The sequence below is a fragment of the Onychostruthus taczanowskii genome, unplaced genomic scaffold, assembly GCF_017590055.1.
Source record: "Onychostruthus taczanowskii isolate IOZ18803 unplaced genomic scaffold, ASM1759005v1 scaffold108, whole genome shotgun sequence".
NCBI classification, from domain to species: domain Eukaryota; kingdom Metazoa; phylum Chordata; class Aves; order Passeriformes; family Passeridae; genus Onychostruthus; species Onychostruthus taczanowskii.
In genome coordinates this window covers 1,434,380-1,448,334 of record NW_024497408.1, presented here as the reverse complement: position 1 = coordinate 1,448,334, position 13,955 = coordinate 1,434,380, and the positions used below count along the sequence as shown (strand labels likewise).

General features: G+C 44.0%; 1 protein-coding gene across 2 annotated transcripts in view; it reads right to left on the bottom strand.

The window, feature by feature from the left end:
• The window catches only part of PDZD2 (PDZ domain containing 2), a 138,136-nt gene extending 131,781 nt beyond the window's left edge, over nucleotides 1-6,355 (bottom strand). The window contains exon 1 of one of the 2 annotated variants that reach the window (XM_041419592.1): nucleotides 5,859-6,355. In XM_041419592.1, coding sequence (XP_041275526.1) covers nucleotides 5,859-6,337 — 479 coding nt within the window. In that variant the 5' untranslated portion in view covers nucleotides 6,338-6,355. The remainder of the gene's footprint in view (nucleotides 1-5,858) is intronic. The other variant, XM_041419583.1, reaches the window with a different exon arrangement.
• Between the last annotated feature and the right edge of the window lie 7,600 nt (nucleotides 6,356-13,955).

Sequence of the window (13,955 nt, the reverse complement as noted above, 5' to 3'; positions counted from 1 at the left end):
TATCCACTATAAGTGTAAAATACAGCAGCCATGCTTCAGAGGGGACTTCACACTCCAGACTTCAGGAGCACAGTAAGACTTAGGCTGTGCCTTGCAAACATCAGACATCCATAGGCTTTTTCTAATTTTGTGCAGGTTCAGCACACATTTACTGTATCCCAGTTCACAGCAGCTCAACAGGATGAGAAAGCACTCAGCCAAAATCCCTATGTGCTGCTTATTTTCCATCCTCAGGACCCGTGCACCAGGCAGCCAGGAGGGCACATCAGCACAGGTCTCTCATCCTTGCCCATGATAACAAGCCCGAGGTTTCAACCTCTGTGCCCTGGTCCATCACTTAACAGCATGAAGATTGGTAATATGATATAAAAAAGGAAATTAATTCAATTCCACTACAGGTTGGGGGTATTTTTTAGGTCAGTTAAGAGAACTCTATTCCCTGAGACTGCATTTGGAGGCTGCAGTCTCCAGGACCACTGTATTTATTTTTCGCTATGTAGTCAGTGCTGTTAATATTTTAACAAGGAGCTCACATGGAAATGTTTGCCTCTTGGCCAAGGGTAAAGGTACAGGATAAATTTCCGTTATTTTTCCTATTAAAACAAAAATATTTTCTTGCGGACATAACCAAGAGAAGGCCCTACTAAGACCAGGAAAAGCAGCTGCCTATACTGAGCAGCACTTAGTGCTGACAGCACTTTTGCTTTAGGAAGGAGGTGAGGAAACACAGTAAAGCAGAGCAATCGATCCATGCCACCCGATGTGCCTGGGAGGTGAGGGTGCTGTTAGACAAAGCTTTCTGTGATGACCAGTGATGGTTTTCTTGGGGTGATTTTTCTGTAATAAAAAAGATATAAAGGAGATTGCACTGCCAGGAAGATAAATCCCCAAAACCTCCAATGAAACACAACCTCATCATAGGCAGAGAGACCTCAACTACTCCCTTCCACCATAAGACAGGCATTCATGCAGCCCAACAGCCAACCCTGCTAAGGAATGGGTTTGTTACCCAAAATGTGGCCTGAGGGCTGCAGCTGATGTGCTGAGGGAGTTTCCACAGTACCCCAGCCCCACACATCAGGAGGGGCACAGGGATGCATTGTGAACACACAGATGAGCAACAGAGTGCAACAAAATCTTGCAGATGCTCCAGAGACAACTGCAGCTGCCAGGACAGGGACAAAGCAGTCATGGCAAGGACAGCCAGCCTCCTGAGGCCATGACAGTGCCTCGACACAGCGTGGCAGGAGGCAGTGCCCCATGGAAAATGCAAAACTGGAGCACTTGAATATCAAAGAGTAACCACATTTGGAGGAGAAGGATATTTCTCCCAGCAAGAAAATATTTCTATTGCAGGGGCAGAGCAGTTTATTTTTTAAAAATAATCCCATTCAAACTTCTGAAGAAAGGGAGTCTCAATAAAAAAGTGCCTTGAAAGTGTTTGTCTTCAGACAAAATAGTTTTCAAATCACACTCAGATTTTTGAGCAGCTCTTCTTAGACACAGCAAATACTTCACTGCTCCCAGACCCACAGCACATGCACTGCTCTGCAGGTACAGGTCTGCTCCTTTTCTGCAGGGGTCACAGCACAGGAACAAAGAAGATTGCCCTTGTGAAGACCCCTGTTCAGGGCAGAATCTATCTCTAATTACAGCCAAGACTGCATGATTTGTTTCCAGCACCAGCAAGAACTCCTTTTTTGACAAAGAACATCAAGATTTCACCCAGCAGAGCCCAGGACTGTTAATGACTGCCACAGCAGGCAGCACAGAGTGCTATGCACATTTTGAGACCTGTAATTTTGTTGGACATTTTGAATTGTCCTCTGTAATCAGCTGCTAGCACTTACAGAGAAGCAGGACTGTGCTTAGAATGTCCATATATCACACACCTACTAATGGCATTGACATGTGAGGAGGAGCAGGATTTCATCTTCATAGTTCCAGCTATCCTGGAGGCATGAACATAAGATGTGCAGCAGCAACAAGCATTCAGGAAAGACCTTGGCTCTACTGAAAACCCTCAGCTCCAGGTAAAGTAAAAGATTTGCTTTCAGTAGTGGCACTTGAAGGTCCCTCCCAATTGCAGACCTGATTCCTGAAGGTCCTTCTCAGTATCTCTGAAAATAAACTGAATTCCCTGAAATCTGGCATGCCTTATCTATTCTGAGGAGGAATCTTACCAACTCCTCCCAGGACACTGACTGAAGAGGACAGACTAAGAAAGCACTGTGCAAAGGTATGGCTGTCAAAATATTTCTCTCCTCGTTTTTTTGGAAGCAACTCCAGTTTGTGGGTTAAAAAGAAGCCAGCCACTTCTCTGACTGTATTCTCACATATGGCGATGTTTGGTAATTTTTGGCAATGAGAAAGATGGTATCTTGAAGGAATGGTTGGGTTTTCTCAGTGAAAAAATTATAATAAGAACTCATGTTTCTACCACACTGTCAACACTGGTAATGTATCTTAGTTTGCTTTTTACAAGGATGAATTTGAAAATCTACTTAGCACTGATTTTAAAGATTAACTGTATACAATAGCTGTGTCCAAGCACTGCAGCTATGCTTGATAAAATTCATAATCAAATATTTCAAACTGAATTATATTAATGATTTTTTTTTGCAGTGCTCCAAGGACTTACTCAATGAAGCCCCATTCAGTTATGTTCAAGAAATGAAGGATTCATCTGTCATCTGCAGAAATACTAAAGGCCTCCCTTCAGTAAGTGAGTAATAGCTCAAAATGAATAGAGTAGATCCAAAATACATAGGAAGATGTTGTCTGGGGAAACATAACCCATGTATTTTAGAGATACAGTTGTATAGACAGAAGACAAATAAATAGGCAGAGTTTTGACTAACCTTTGTTCAATATTCCAATACAGCTCATTTCCCTGCAATTGTGTTTGATAGACACACAATTTGCTAACTCTAAAGAGAGCAATAATTTTCCCTCAATCACTAACATCACTAAAAATGACACCACCTACATTATTCCTCTCTAATGTAATAATACCCTGTTAAGCAAAGAGCTTTGATGATTTTATTACTGCATAATGTTTCTCTAAATGAAAAGAAAGACAAAAAATAAAAGAAACAAGTTCAGCAATAATCAACCCGTCTCTGCTGTTTACATGGAAATCAGGTGGAATTTAAATAAATAACTGTTCTTTAAAGAAGTCATATTCAGCTTGCCTAGCAAGGAAAGAGATAGATGAGTAGTACTCACAGCTGGCTCCTCCAGTAACTGTTGTGCTGCTCTTACTGAGTCTGACCCCATCACCACTCTGAGACATGAGGAGCTGCAGGCATGCCAGGCAGGTGCCAAAACAGTCCTGTCTGTCCAGGGCTGCCCAGTCTGCTCCAGCTCCAATCATCCCTGCATCCAATCATGCCCCTGCATCCTCTAGAGGCTGCCCATATCCATAGGACAGCCAGCAGAAGGCACTGTGTGCCCTCACCTCTTCTCTCTTGTTTTCTGGTGCATTAGTTTCACCCCTTGGAACAGGGACAGTTTGGATGGCAGGCTGGAGCTAGAGCTGAGGTTACATGAAGCCCGGGGTATGCAGAATACTTCTGCTGCAGAGGTGGGAAATGGCAGAGCTGTGAGACCCCCATGCCAAATCCTCCACGGTTAAGGGAATAGATCAGAAGATTCCCCATAGCATCAGTGTGAAAAACTCCTTCATCAGGCAAGATGGGGCTGCCCTGGAACACTTGGCAGGTGTGGAATAAACACACAAGCAGTGATTTTGCTTGCACAGTCCAACCTGGTGCTGCAGGAGCTCAGGCAGTATTTTACTTTCACTGACCATGTGCAGGCTCCACTAAGTAAATCACACCACAAATCAGAGCACCCACAGCCCCTTGTATCGACCTGGAATTGTTTCTCACTCAGCCATGGAATAATGAGGCAGTCAGAAACTAAGTCAGAACTACTATTTAGTGTGCTGTCCCGCCCCAACAACAACTTGAAAAACCAAGGGGAAAAGGGCTTTGCTACTTCCACCACAGCAGCAATATGGAATTCCCCAGGAAAGCTTCTCCTTGGAAGCAGTCTTTCCAGAAGGCAAATTGATGTTGCCTTTCAGCCTATTGTAAAGCTAGACAGAATTATGTCCCTTCTGAGCATCCCAGTGGAGAAGCTACTGAAAGACTCTCAAAGCATCCTCAAGCACTTCAGATGCACAATGTGGGGTTGGAGCTGCCAGCCAGCTCCCTGACAGGAAAAAGCCAGCTCTCCAAACTGGGAGCATCCTCAAGGTCCCAAACTGTCATCCATCACCATCACCCTTGTCAAACAGCAGTCAAGTTAGGCAAGATGCTCTGTATGCTGAAAATAAAGCAGGTTTTGACTATAAAATGTCCTAAGTTTTGGCCTAAATTGGATGTTGAATATTCTAAAATAGGATTTTAAGAAAAACACTGTCTCCATACTACCAAAACTCTGCCTTTGTAATGGCCAAAAAAAGTAAGGAAAATGGAGCACTTGGTTCCCATCAGCTGTAGTCACGGCTTGCTGGTTTAATAACAGAGCTTCCCAAAAGGAAAAAGCCCTAAATTAAGCCTTCAGAGACAGGCCAAAAAGGACAGATATCCAAATATTTTCAACTTCATTGGCTATTATCTGTCATTTTGCATTATTAATAAGATAACATTATTGTGGCCCACTGCAAGCAATTCCCTTGTATTTAGAAACAGTAACATCTGACAAAGGGGAAACAGCAAACTAACTGCCTTTTGCAATAAACACTCTCCAATTCGAAGGTGCCACTGATTGATACTGTCAGAGTACCAATATGAATAGACTTTTTGAATCACGGGCTAGGAATTACAGAGGGTTGTCTTCATACCTGTAAAACCATAGAAGGTTGAGCTGCCCAGCGCCCACAGATTAAGGAGTCACTACTTTTATTCTGCCACATTAGGAGTGACAGTCAGCCCAAACTCCTGCCACATTCAAGTGAAGTGATCCTGCCTGTTGGGGTCACTTCACTAGGAATTGGTTTCCAAAAGTGTCCACCTCCAAAACAAATTAATAAATTCCCTTTTGGCAAGAGCGGGAGGATTTCATGCCCTCAGGTACATTGTAACCTCAGGTATGAATGAACGTTTATATCCTCATCTACAGCAGAGAAAGGGTTTTGCCTTTGCAAAGGGTAATGTGAGGAAGTCTATCAGCCCACAAAGAACAAAACTGGGACAATAACTGATTTTACAGCATGGAATAGCTGAATTAAAAAAAAAAAAAAAGCAAACAAACAAAACCACAAGAATAATCTGTATCATTGCAAGAATCTTAATTTTTTATTTGAACTCTTAAAGATTTCAAGTTTTCTGGGTCAGGAGACATCAGAAGAGAGAAAATGCATTAAAATCAAAGGGAATTTATTAAAATGAAGTTGTTCCAAACTGGAAAACACAAAAATGTCTTGCTTTGAGAAAATCTCAGACAACATTTAGCTGTCAAAAATCCTTCCCTCAAATGAGATAATTCAACAACAAATATGAGCACCTGTAAAAATATCTTCCAGTGCTGCTGCGTCTGTGTTCATTTTTGCTTACGAAAATAGTTTTATATACTACTTTAGTGCCCCTCTGGTGATTATTACATGTAATTTTTTGACCCAGTGACCCCTGAAAATTTTCCAGCGGAAGTGTGAGTAGCACACGTAGGCTAATTATTAATTTGCTTTTGTTATTTATTTTCTACAAGACCTTAAGAACGAACCCTGTGCCCTCTCAGGGGCTGGAAAGCAAAAGCCAAAACCTCTTCTCCTGGACTTCCATCAGTATCAACTGTGACTTGCAGCATGTGGCACCAGAGGCAGCTGCTGCTGGTGGCTCTGCCACCCTTACCTTGCTCCGGTGACATCCACACCGACCATCAGCTGCCCGTTCAGAGAAAGGATCTCGTCTTTCAGGCGCACTCTCCCGCACTTCCCAGCCGGGCTGTTCTTCTTCAAATCTGTCACCCAGATGCACCCAACGTCGAGCACAGGCCCCTTATGCGCCTTCCTCTTCTTTCCTCCCCGACGCTTCTCCCCATAGTCCCCCAGAGCAGGGATATTCCCAAAGCTCAAGCCCAGGACTTCATTTTTCCGCATCTCTTGGGCCAGGTACATGGTGCAGATCTCCGTATCCAAAGTCCCACAGCTCCCTGGCTGCAGGTTGCTCTCGTCCACGGAGAAGTTGAGCTGGATGTACTCGCTCAGCTTCTGGACGGCCGAGCGGCAGAGCTGCTGCTCGGCTCCCTCGGCCCCCTCCCGCCGGCTGTTCTGCAGCCACTGGCACAGGAGGGGCAGGAAGACCCCCGCGTTGTCCTGTGTGATGGGCATCGCTGTCCCCGGGCATCCCCTCACGGCCTCAGCCCCAGCCCCACTCGGCTCCCTTGTAGAACGCCGTGGCCCCCCACAGCCCCTGGGGACATGCTGGAGTGCGGCTGCAGGTCCAAAGCACGCTCCATCTAGTCTCACGGAGATTTCTGGGGGGCTTCCAGCTGACCAAGAACACAGTCAAGGAAGGATGTTTGGTGTCCAGGCGCTACACCGGCCTTACCAACAGGCTGGTGGCTCAAGTTTGCGAGCGTCTGTGGCTGCCCAGGTCTGTCTGCCGATGGTGTCCCCGCTCCGTCGGGAACAAAGCGTCCTTCCCACCAGGATCACCACGGCGTCTCGTCCTGCAAGGGCAAAACAGCGTGGTTAGAAGTGCCCGAACGCTGCGGGCGCCCCGCAGCCCCGGCTCGGGGCCCAAGGCCGGCTCGCACGGCCTTGCCGCTCTCCTCCTGCGATTTACCACTTGAGGGCACCAGCCGCTCTCCTCAGCAAGGGAATAAAAGGTCACTATTAGCTCCTGACCTTGGCGGTGAAACGCGGATTGCAGAGCCCAGGGGATGCTCCTGCCGCAGCTCCGGGGCTCTGCTCGGAGCGGAGGAGACACTCCTGCCAAACGCGCTCCAAGGGCCGCTGGAGGGGCACCGACCTCACCAGCGACTGAAGCTGACAGCCCTGCCGTCCATGCCAGTGATTTTGGGCTGGAATAGCCTTAAACCGGTCTCTTCCCGGACTTGGCTCCCCACCAAGCTGCAGGAGGAATGGGCAGCAGCAAACACGAACGGTGAGGATGCCAGGGGGTCCCTGCCTTCATGGCAGCAGCGGCTCACAGCCACCTTTGGGTAAGGCATCTAAGAGAAGAGACTATCCATTTTCCTGGGAAAAGAGTAGAGCCTGTGAATTCCCCCATTTCCTGCAGTTTGGAGAGGGAGGCATACAGCCAGCCAGGAGTCAGTGGGAGCTGGGGTTAGCAGGCAACAGGGCGAGACAGGTTGTTGTTTTTTGGGGTTTTTTGCCAGGATCATTAGGATCTATGAAACAAGGAAAAAACCTAACACAAGTGAAGTCTGGTTGACCAGATTCTCTCAGGGCTTTATTTTCTAGCAGCGGTTGCTGCTCAGTGAGCTGTGCACCAGGAAAACCAAAGAAAGCAGCAGCTTCGAGCTTGCAGCCTGCAGGTCTGCTCTTGCAGATGTGTATGAAAGGCTTGTGTTAGGTAGAAAAGCTGTAGGAAAAGCTTATAACCCCAAAAGAATGAGTGTAGAGGATGTAAAATGCTTGTAAAGTGCTGCTGCCCAGAAGCTGTGCCCAAAGTTCTGCCTCCTCCCTGGCTGTAGGGCAGTACCTAGATGGACAGGAATGACCCCAAGAAAGCTCAGGCAGGGATAACAACAGATCAGGGCCATGTGATGCTTGTACAGGAGGACACCAGCATCTTCACCAAGTGGCTGATGTTACACCAGTGGCTCAACGGGAATAGAGATCATCTTGGGAAAGGCGGAACTGGCCCCCTGCTTAATGAGGAGGACTTCTGAGATAGACTCAGGGCAGGAAAAACAGGAAGAAAAGGGGAAGAATAAAGACAGAAACTGCTCAGGCACATGTCTAAAACAAGAGGTGATAATACAGACACAGACTGATCAGGAGATAAGGTTAAATCCTCTGAACATTTTAGATACCTAGTGCAACACTGGTGAATATGTGGGGTTTTTTAACACAGAACTTAAGTCTTATTTAAGATCTCATATTTAAGACAAAAGCAATTTAATTGACATAATTGGAACTTACTGTAGTAAGACCTTGATCTGCAATATTGATGTAAAAATGCATAACTTGTATGTGGACCAACAAAGAAAAAGTAGAGGCAGAATCTCTTGGCATACTGAGGATGATGTGTATATTTGCTCTGAGGTCCAGAATGCAGGAGGAGTAAGAACTGCTAAATTATCTGGTTAATAATAAAGGCAGAAAGCACAAAACAAACACAGGAGAGGGCACAACAAACCCTAAACAAAGAACCTGATAAGAGCTGACTCAATGGTAATGGGAAAGTAGAAGCATGAGATATCTACTAGGAAAGGAAAATAGTAGGAGATAGAAAGTCCTGGTGCCTTCAGAGCAACATTCTCACATAATGGATGGGGTCAAGGAATCACCAGGGAAGTGCCTTCAAAGAGAGGTATGCTGGGGGTAAGAAGGTGGAAAGAAACTCATGTAAGAATGCCTGTAAAATCAAGGGATTGGGAACAGCAAAACAGAAATTCCTGGCTTCAGTAAATAAAAAAAAAAAAAACTGCTAGGAGAGAATTCATGGAGAAGAGTTTAAAGGAAAAAGAAATCAAGGTGAGCTGTAGTTTCTCGAAGAAACAATATTTTGTGCTTAAAAGGCACAAGCACAATAGCATCTCAATAAAGAAAGATCAGAAGACTTGGCAGCATCATGAGCTTTTTATTTTCCTCAAAGACAAGAAGAAAGAACACTAAAAGGTTACTGAGCACAAGTTTAAAAAAATAGTGTGAACACATAGGCAAAAATAATAGAAACATCAGGGTAGAAAAATGAAATGAAACTTGCAGAAGATAAAAAAAAGTTACCCTTTATATGCATATTAATACCAAGAAGGCAATCCTTAAAAATGTTGCTCAGAGAGAAAGTTATTGAAAAATGACACCAAAAGAGGCAACACTGGTTTGAGTTTTGCTTTAGTCCTTGTTAAAATTACCAGCTATTCATGGGGGATTAGTACACAGTCTGACACAGTATCACTACAGAGGCATACTATCCTCTTCTCTTCCAGAGTAAGAGATTAGTTCAATTCAGGTATTTCCAGTCCAGCAGAGTGGGAAAAAACACCAATTAAATTTCCTACAAAACCAGCTAAAACCATCTCAGATGGCTCATCACTTGTGGGAACTCAAACAGGTAAGGGGCCAGAATTAAGCACAACAGCAAATGCAGTGGCTGTCTTCAAGGGTGGAAAGAGAAGCAGCAGAAAAATGTGACATCAGTCAATCTAGCATCAATCATCCTAAAAACTCCAAATCAAACAGGGAAATAGTTTGCATGTATGTGGAAGAGATCAAAAATATAAGCAGCAACAGACACAGCAGAGGAAAGAATAAAATCATGTGAAATCAAATTAATTTATTTTCATAATGGAGAAGTTTTTGAACAACATTTATCTGGGCTTTATTATAGCTTTTGTCACCATGTCAAACAACTTTCTCATAAATATACTAGGGAAATGTGATTAAATGAGACTACTATAAATCCATACCCAGGGAGTAGTTATTAATGACATTCTGTGAAACAGAAGGACACTGAAAGTGGAACTCTGCTGGATCTATATAGTCTAGTTCTGCTCAGCACATTCATTAGTGACCTGGACAATGAAAGCAAGTACACATATTAAATCTGCAGATTACATGAAGCTGGGTGTGTCTGCAGACACACTGGAGGACAGGATTAGCATCTAAAATATCTTGGCAAAAATCAGAAAAACATACTCTAAAAATTAGGGTGAAGTTCATCAAGGACAAATGCAGAGGACTACAAAAGGAATATGTCACTTTGAAAGGATTGGCTATGTGGCAAATCTTTGGCAAGAGATGCAGCATTTTCACAGAATCACAGAATGGATTGGGTTAGGAAGGAATGTGGTGCCAAGCCCCCCTGCCATGGGTAGGGACACCTTCCACCACACCAGAGCACCACCCAGCTTGGCTTTGAACATCTTCCAGGGTTTAGAGGGAATAATTTCTGTCAATCTCCTGCTGTTGGAGAAAAAAAAAGGCCATTTTCCCAGGATGTGTCAGTGGGGACAAAGGTAACAAGGCACATGAAGTATTTCTCTAGCCTCACAAAGGGCTGGGAGGGTCTCAGCAGCAAAACTTCCCCGTTGGAACAGAGTTCTGACATGACTTTCCAGTCTTGAAAGTGTGAATTACAAGGAAATACTAAAAAAAAATTAGGGCCTGCTAAAAAGGAAAAAGTATTGCAGGAAGGGTGTGAGAGCACAAGTTAAAGGTCCTCATATATTTTACAATGCCCCACAGTGATCATGAGTAGAAAAGCAGTCTGTTCCTCTTGTCCATGATGGAGTAATGTAAGTGAATCACGTCCAGGTAGATTTAGGGTAGTGGTTAGGTAACACTCAGAAGGATGAAGAATATCAAGACCCTGGGAGGCACCATCTCAGGTGCTGGAGTCTCCAACACTCATGGTCTCTGCAGAAGGTCAGAGATCTGCCATGAACAATGATTGGAGCCAGTATCTCTTGGGTTGGAGGAGACATTACGTCTCTCCATTTCAATCCCTCTTACTTTTACTTTCTTCAACATTTTGTCCCAGTGAGAGTACAGTAAGAGGTCATTCAATGGATAACATCCTGTGAGTTATGACAATGACGCTCTTGTGACAATGACACCTTTTGCTTTAACAGCAAACTTTGGTACAGCTCTCACTGACCATACAGGGTTCAAAATCATTCCAGCTCTAGAGATGATTGGACCAGATCATTCTTTGAGACCCCTTGCCTAATAATTTAAGAAGTTTTGTTCTCATTTGTTCTCAATGTCTCAGTTTGGACATTGGGTAGACAAGACATGGACTGTCTTTTGCCAGCTATCCCCAGATCAAAAGCACTAGCAGGGTCCCTGGAGATCTTGGGGCTCCTTGAAAGCAGCTCAGAGTTGTAGCTCAAGTCTCCAAATCTCCTCTGCATTGGCAAAGGGCACTGATGTTGACTTCAGCTTCAATCCTGCAGTTAGCTGTCTGGAGCGTTCAAAGGCATCTGCATTCCACGCAAAACTCATCCATCATTCATTTAGCAGCATTGCTGGAAGGCTCTCCCCCTCCATGCATACACATCCCTCCAGAGACAGAGGATGACGGGCCCTCCATGCTGCCTGAGGCAGGCAGCCTTCAAAACCCCATTCCTTCTCCCCACAGGAAAAGCTGCGGGCATTGATACGCTGCGGGTTGCCTGTCTACGCCCCTGAGCTCACTGCAGAGCCACGACACACACTTAAATTAATCATGTAGATAATTATACAGTACTTTCAAGGGATTTGATGTTCTCAAACAAAACCTTCTGGCTTTGGAAAAATTACTCCAGACAAGCATAAATAGGAAATACTCCTTCCAGATGTAACAGACAGCACAGCACTGAGCTGAATGCCTCTGTGCTGGTGTGAAGAGTGGCTGAGGTGTCCATTGCCAATGGAAGCAAAAAATAGAAAGGCGGTAAGTTGTTCATCAAGGGAAAAAATTGACCTGCCTGATAAAAATGGAAACCTCAACACTAAGAAGAAATTTATTTTTACTCTTGACTTCGACAAAATAGACTCAATACCCATGTGAGAAAATTGCATGGAGTCACCACCACCTTGCTTACTTGCTGCAGGTGACAGATCTGCCAGACCACCCCATCTGCCTTGCATCGAGTACAGATCTGTATACGAAATACTCTAATTTTATGCCCAAACTGGAATTGCCTATACTTGTCTGGAGTAAAACAAGCCAGAACAGGGAATGGGCAGCCCCCTGGGTCCAAAGTCCCCTATCTTGCGAAGAGGAGTCCCGCTTGCTGGGGACAACTTTCCACCAAAGAGATTTTTTCCTGGTTGCTCTGAATCCCTCTGAGGCTACTGATTCACACTCTCTGGTAATTAAATCTCCCATCTTACCTACATCTCAGTAGCGCGGTCTGTTGAGATTTTTCATTAGCAGTTTCAAGGAAAAAGTGAACTAAGATTTTGCAGATAGGATGTTTGCAAGCACAGAACATCTCAACTGGGAAAGTACTGGGGTGGGAAATGTCAATGAATATACTGAGTGCAATATGGAAACAATATTAATCCTGTTCAAATACAAGGATCATGATGGTGCAAAGACAGCATGACCACTCAGTTTTAGGAGGACCCAGGGATCAGCCTTTCATGGGATTTAATCTTAAAAAGACTCTTACCATCCTGAGAACTGGTTTTAGGGCTCAGGCTTACACTCCACTGCTGTGACAGCCCATGGACTGAACCCAGAGCAAACCCTCAGTACGAGACAGGCACTCTTCTTTGCAAGAAGAGAAGCTTTTGGGCCAGATGCTCTCGGAGGATCAAAAAGATGCTGCAAAAACCTTGGTAGATGCATGGTCCCCTCTCATTCAGCAGTGCCAACAGCCAAGTCCCACGCCTTTCCATCCAACCACAAAACAACCAGCCACTTTGCATGGCTGCAGCCTGGGTGCAAGCCTCTTCCCGAAGGTGTGACACCAGCATCTGGTGAGCAGAGCTGCCTGGTCCCCTTCCTCATGCCACCAGCAAAAAGATCCTCCTGGGCATCATCAAATCCAGACCCCAGCTATCACAGGAACTTTTTCATGCTCTAATCAATAAAACTCATTGAATTTCAAATAGAAGTAAAGAACACTTACATCTCTGGTATTTTGCTGGAAAGCTGCCCCAACACTTTGCATAGTTGGAAATGGTCTGTATTCTGGCTTAAATGTATTCATAATCAGATTATACCCACAGACATGCAGCTTCTACAGCTCTCTGCTCTTCGTAGTGTTTATCAGCTCTTCTCACCTTCATCCCTGGAGTATTTACAGCCAGAAAAATCAGCTTTTACCTGCCCTTGTTCCACCCAGCACGTCCGCATAAGATGTGCTCTCAAAGGCTGAAATACCACCCACGTAAATAAAATGGCTATCTCCTTCTCCATTCCTCAGTGAAAGTTTTTAGTTATGGTTCAGGAAGTAATCACTTTCTTCCTTCATCTCCAGCCTTTTAATTCAAAATACCAAGTTAAACATACGTTATGTAGGTGAAGAGAGGCTCCTTCTTTGAGACTTTCTTGAGACAGCACAAAAGCTGTCTTAAATGACTGTTTATGGAAAAATAAGAATATTTTGTTTAAATAAGTTGAGGCTGGAACTGTCAAAAAGCATATGTGGATATTCACTGCATAAAAAATAACCTTCTTTCTTTTCTGACAAATTGAGCTTTTTCTTCCTATGTTGTCCTCAAAGGAATGATGTAAAGACCTCCAATAATCACTGTCTCATAGAGGGGAAACAGAAATGTAGAGGGTCATTAAAATGTCCCATTACTGATTTTTTAAAAGGTGATTTGTGCAAATGGCCAAGACCCAATCCTCCAGGATAACCCCTTTGGCATTTCTAGCCTGGCCTAAACTTCCAGAAAAACATACACACAGTTATTCCAAAAACTGTTTTCATCCCCTAAGTGAGATGACTTTATAATTGCTTTAAAGGTTATGTTTGACATATACCGTAAATCTTTTTATATATATAGATGAAGGCATTGTACTTGTTTTCCTAAAGTCATCAGGGCATTTCAGCACCAGAGAAATAAATCCACTACCAGCAAAAGACATTCATGTACTAATTTCTATTCAAGTGTAGCTTCTACTTATTAGTTAGAAACTAATAACAAATTTAAAAAATTAAAAAAAAAAAAAACAACCCAAAAAAAAAAAAAAAAAAAAAGGGAAAAAACCACCTCAAAACTGAATCAAGGTTTTTCACTAAAAGACACACTGTTGTTTAAAGATGGTTTTGCTGTGATGCTCCGAGGTCTGAAATCCTTCAGGACAGCAGCAAAT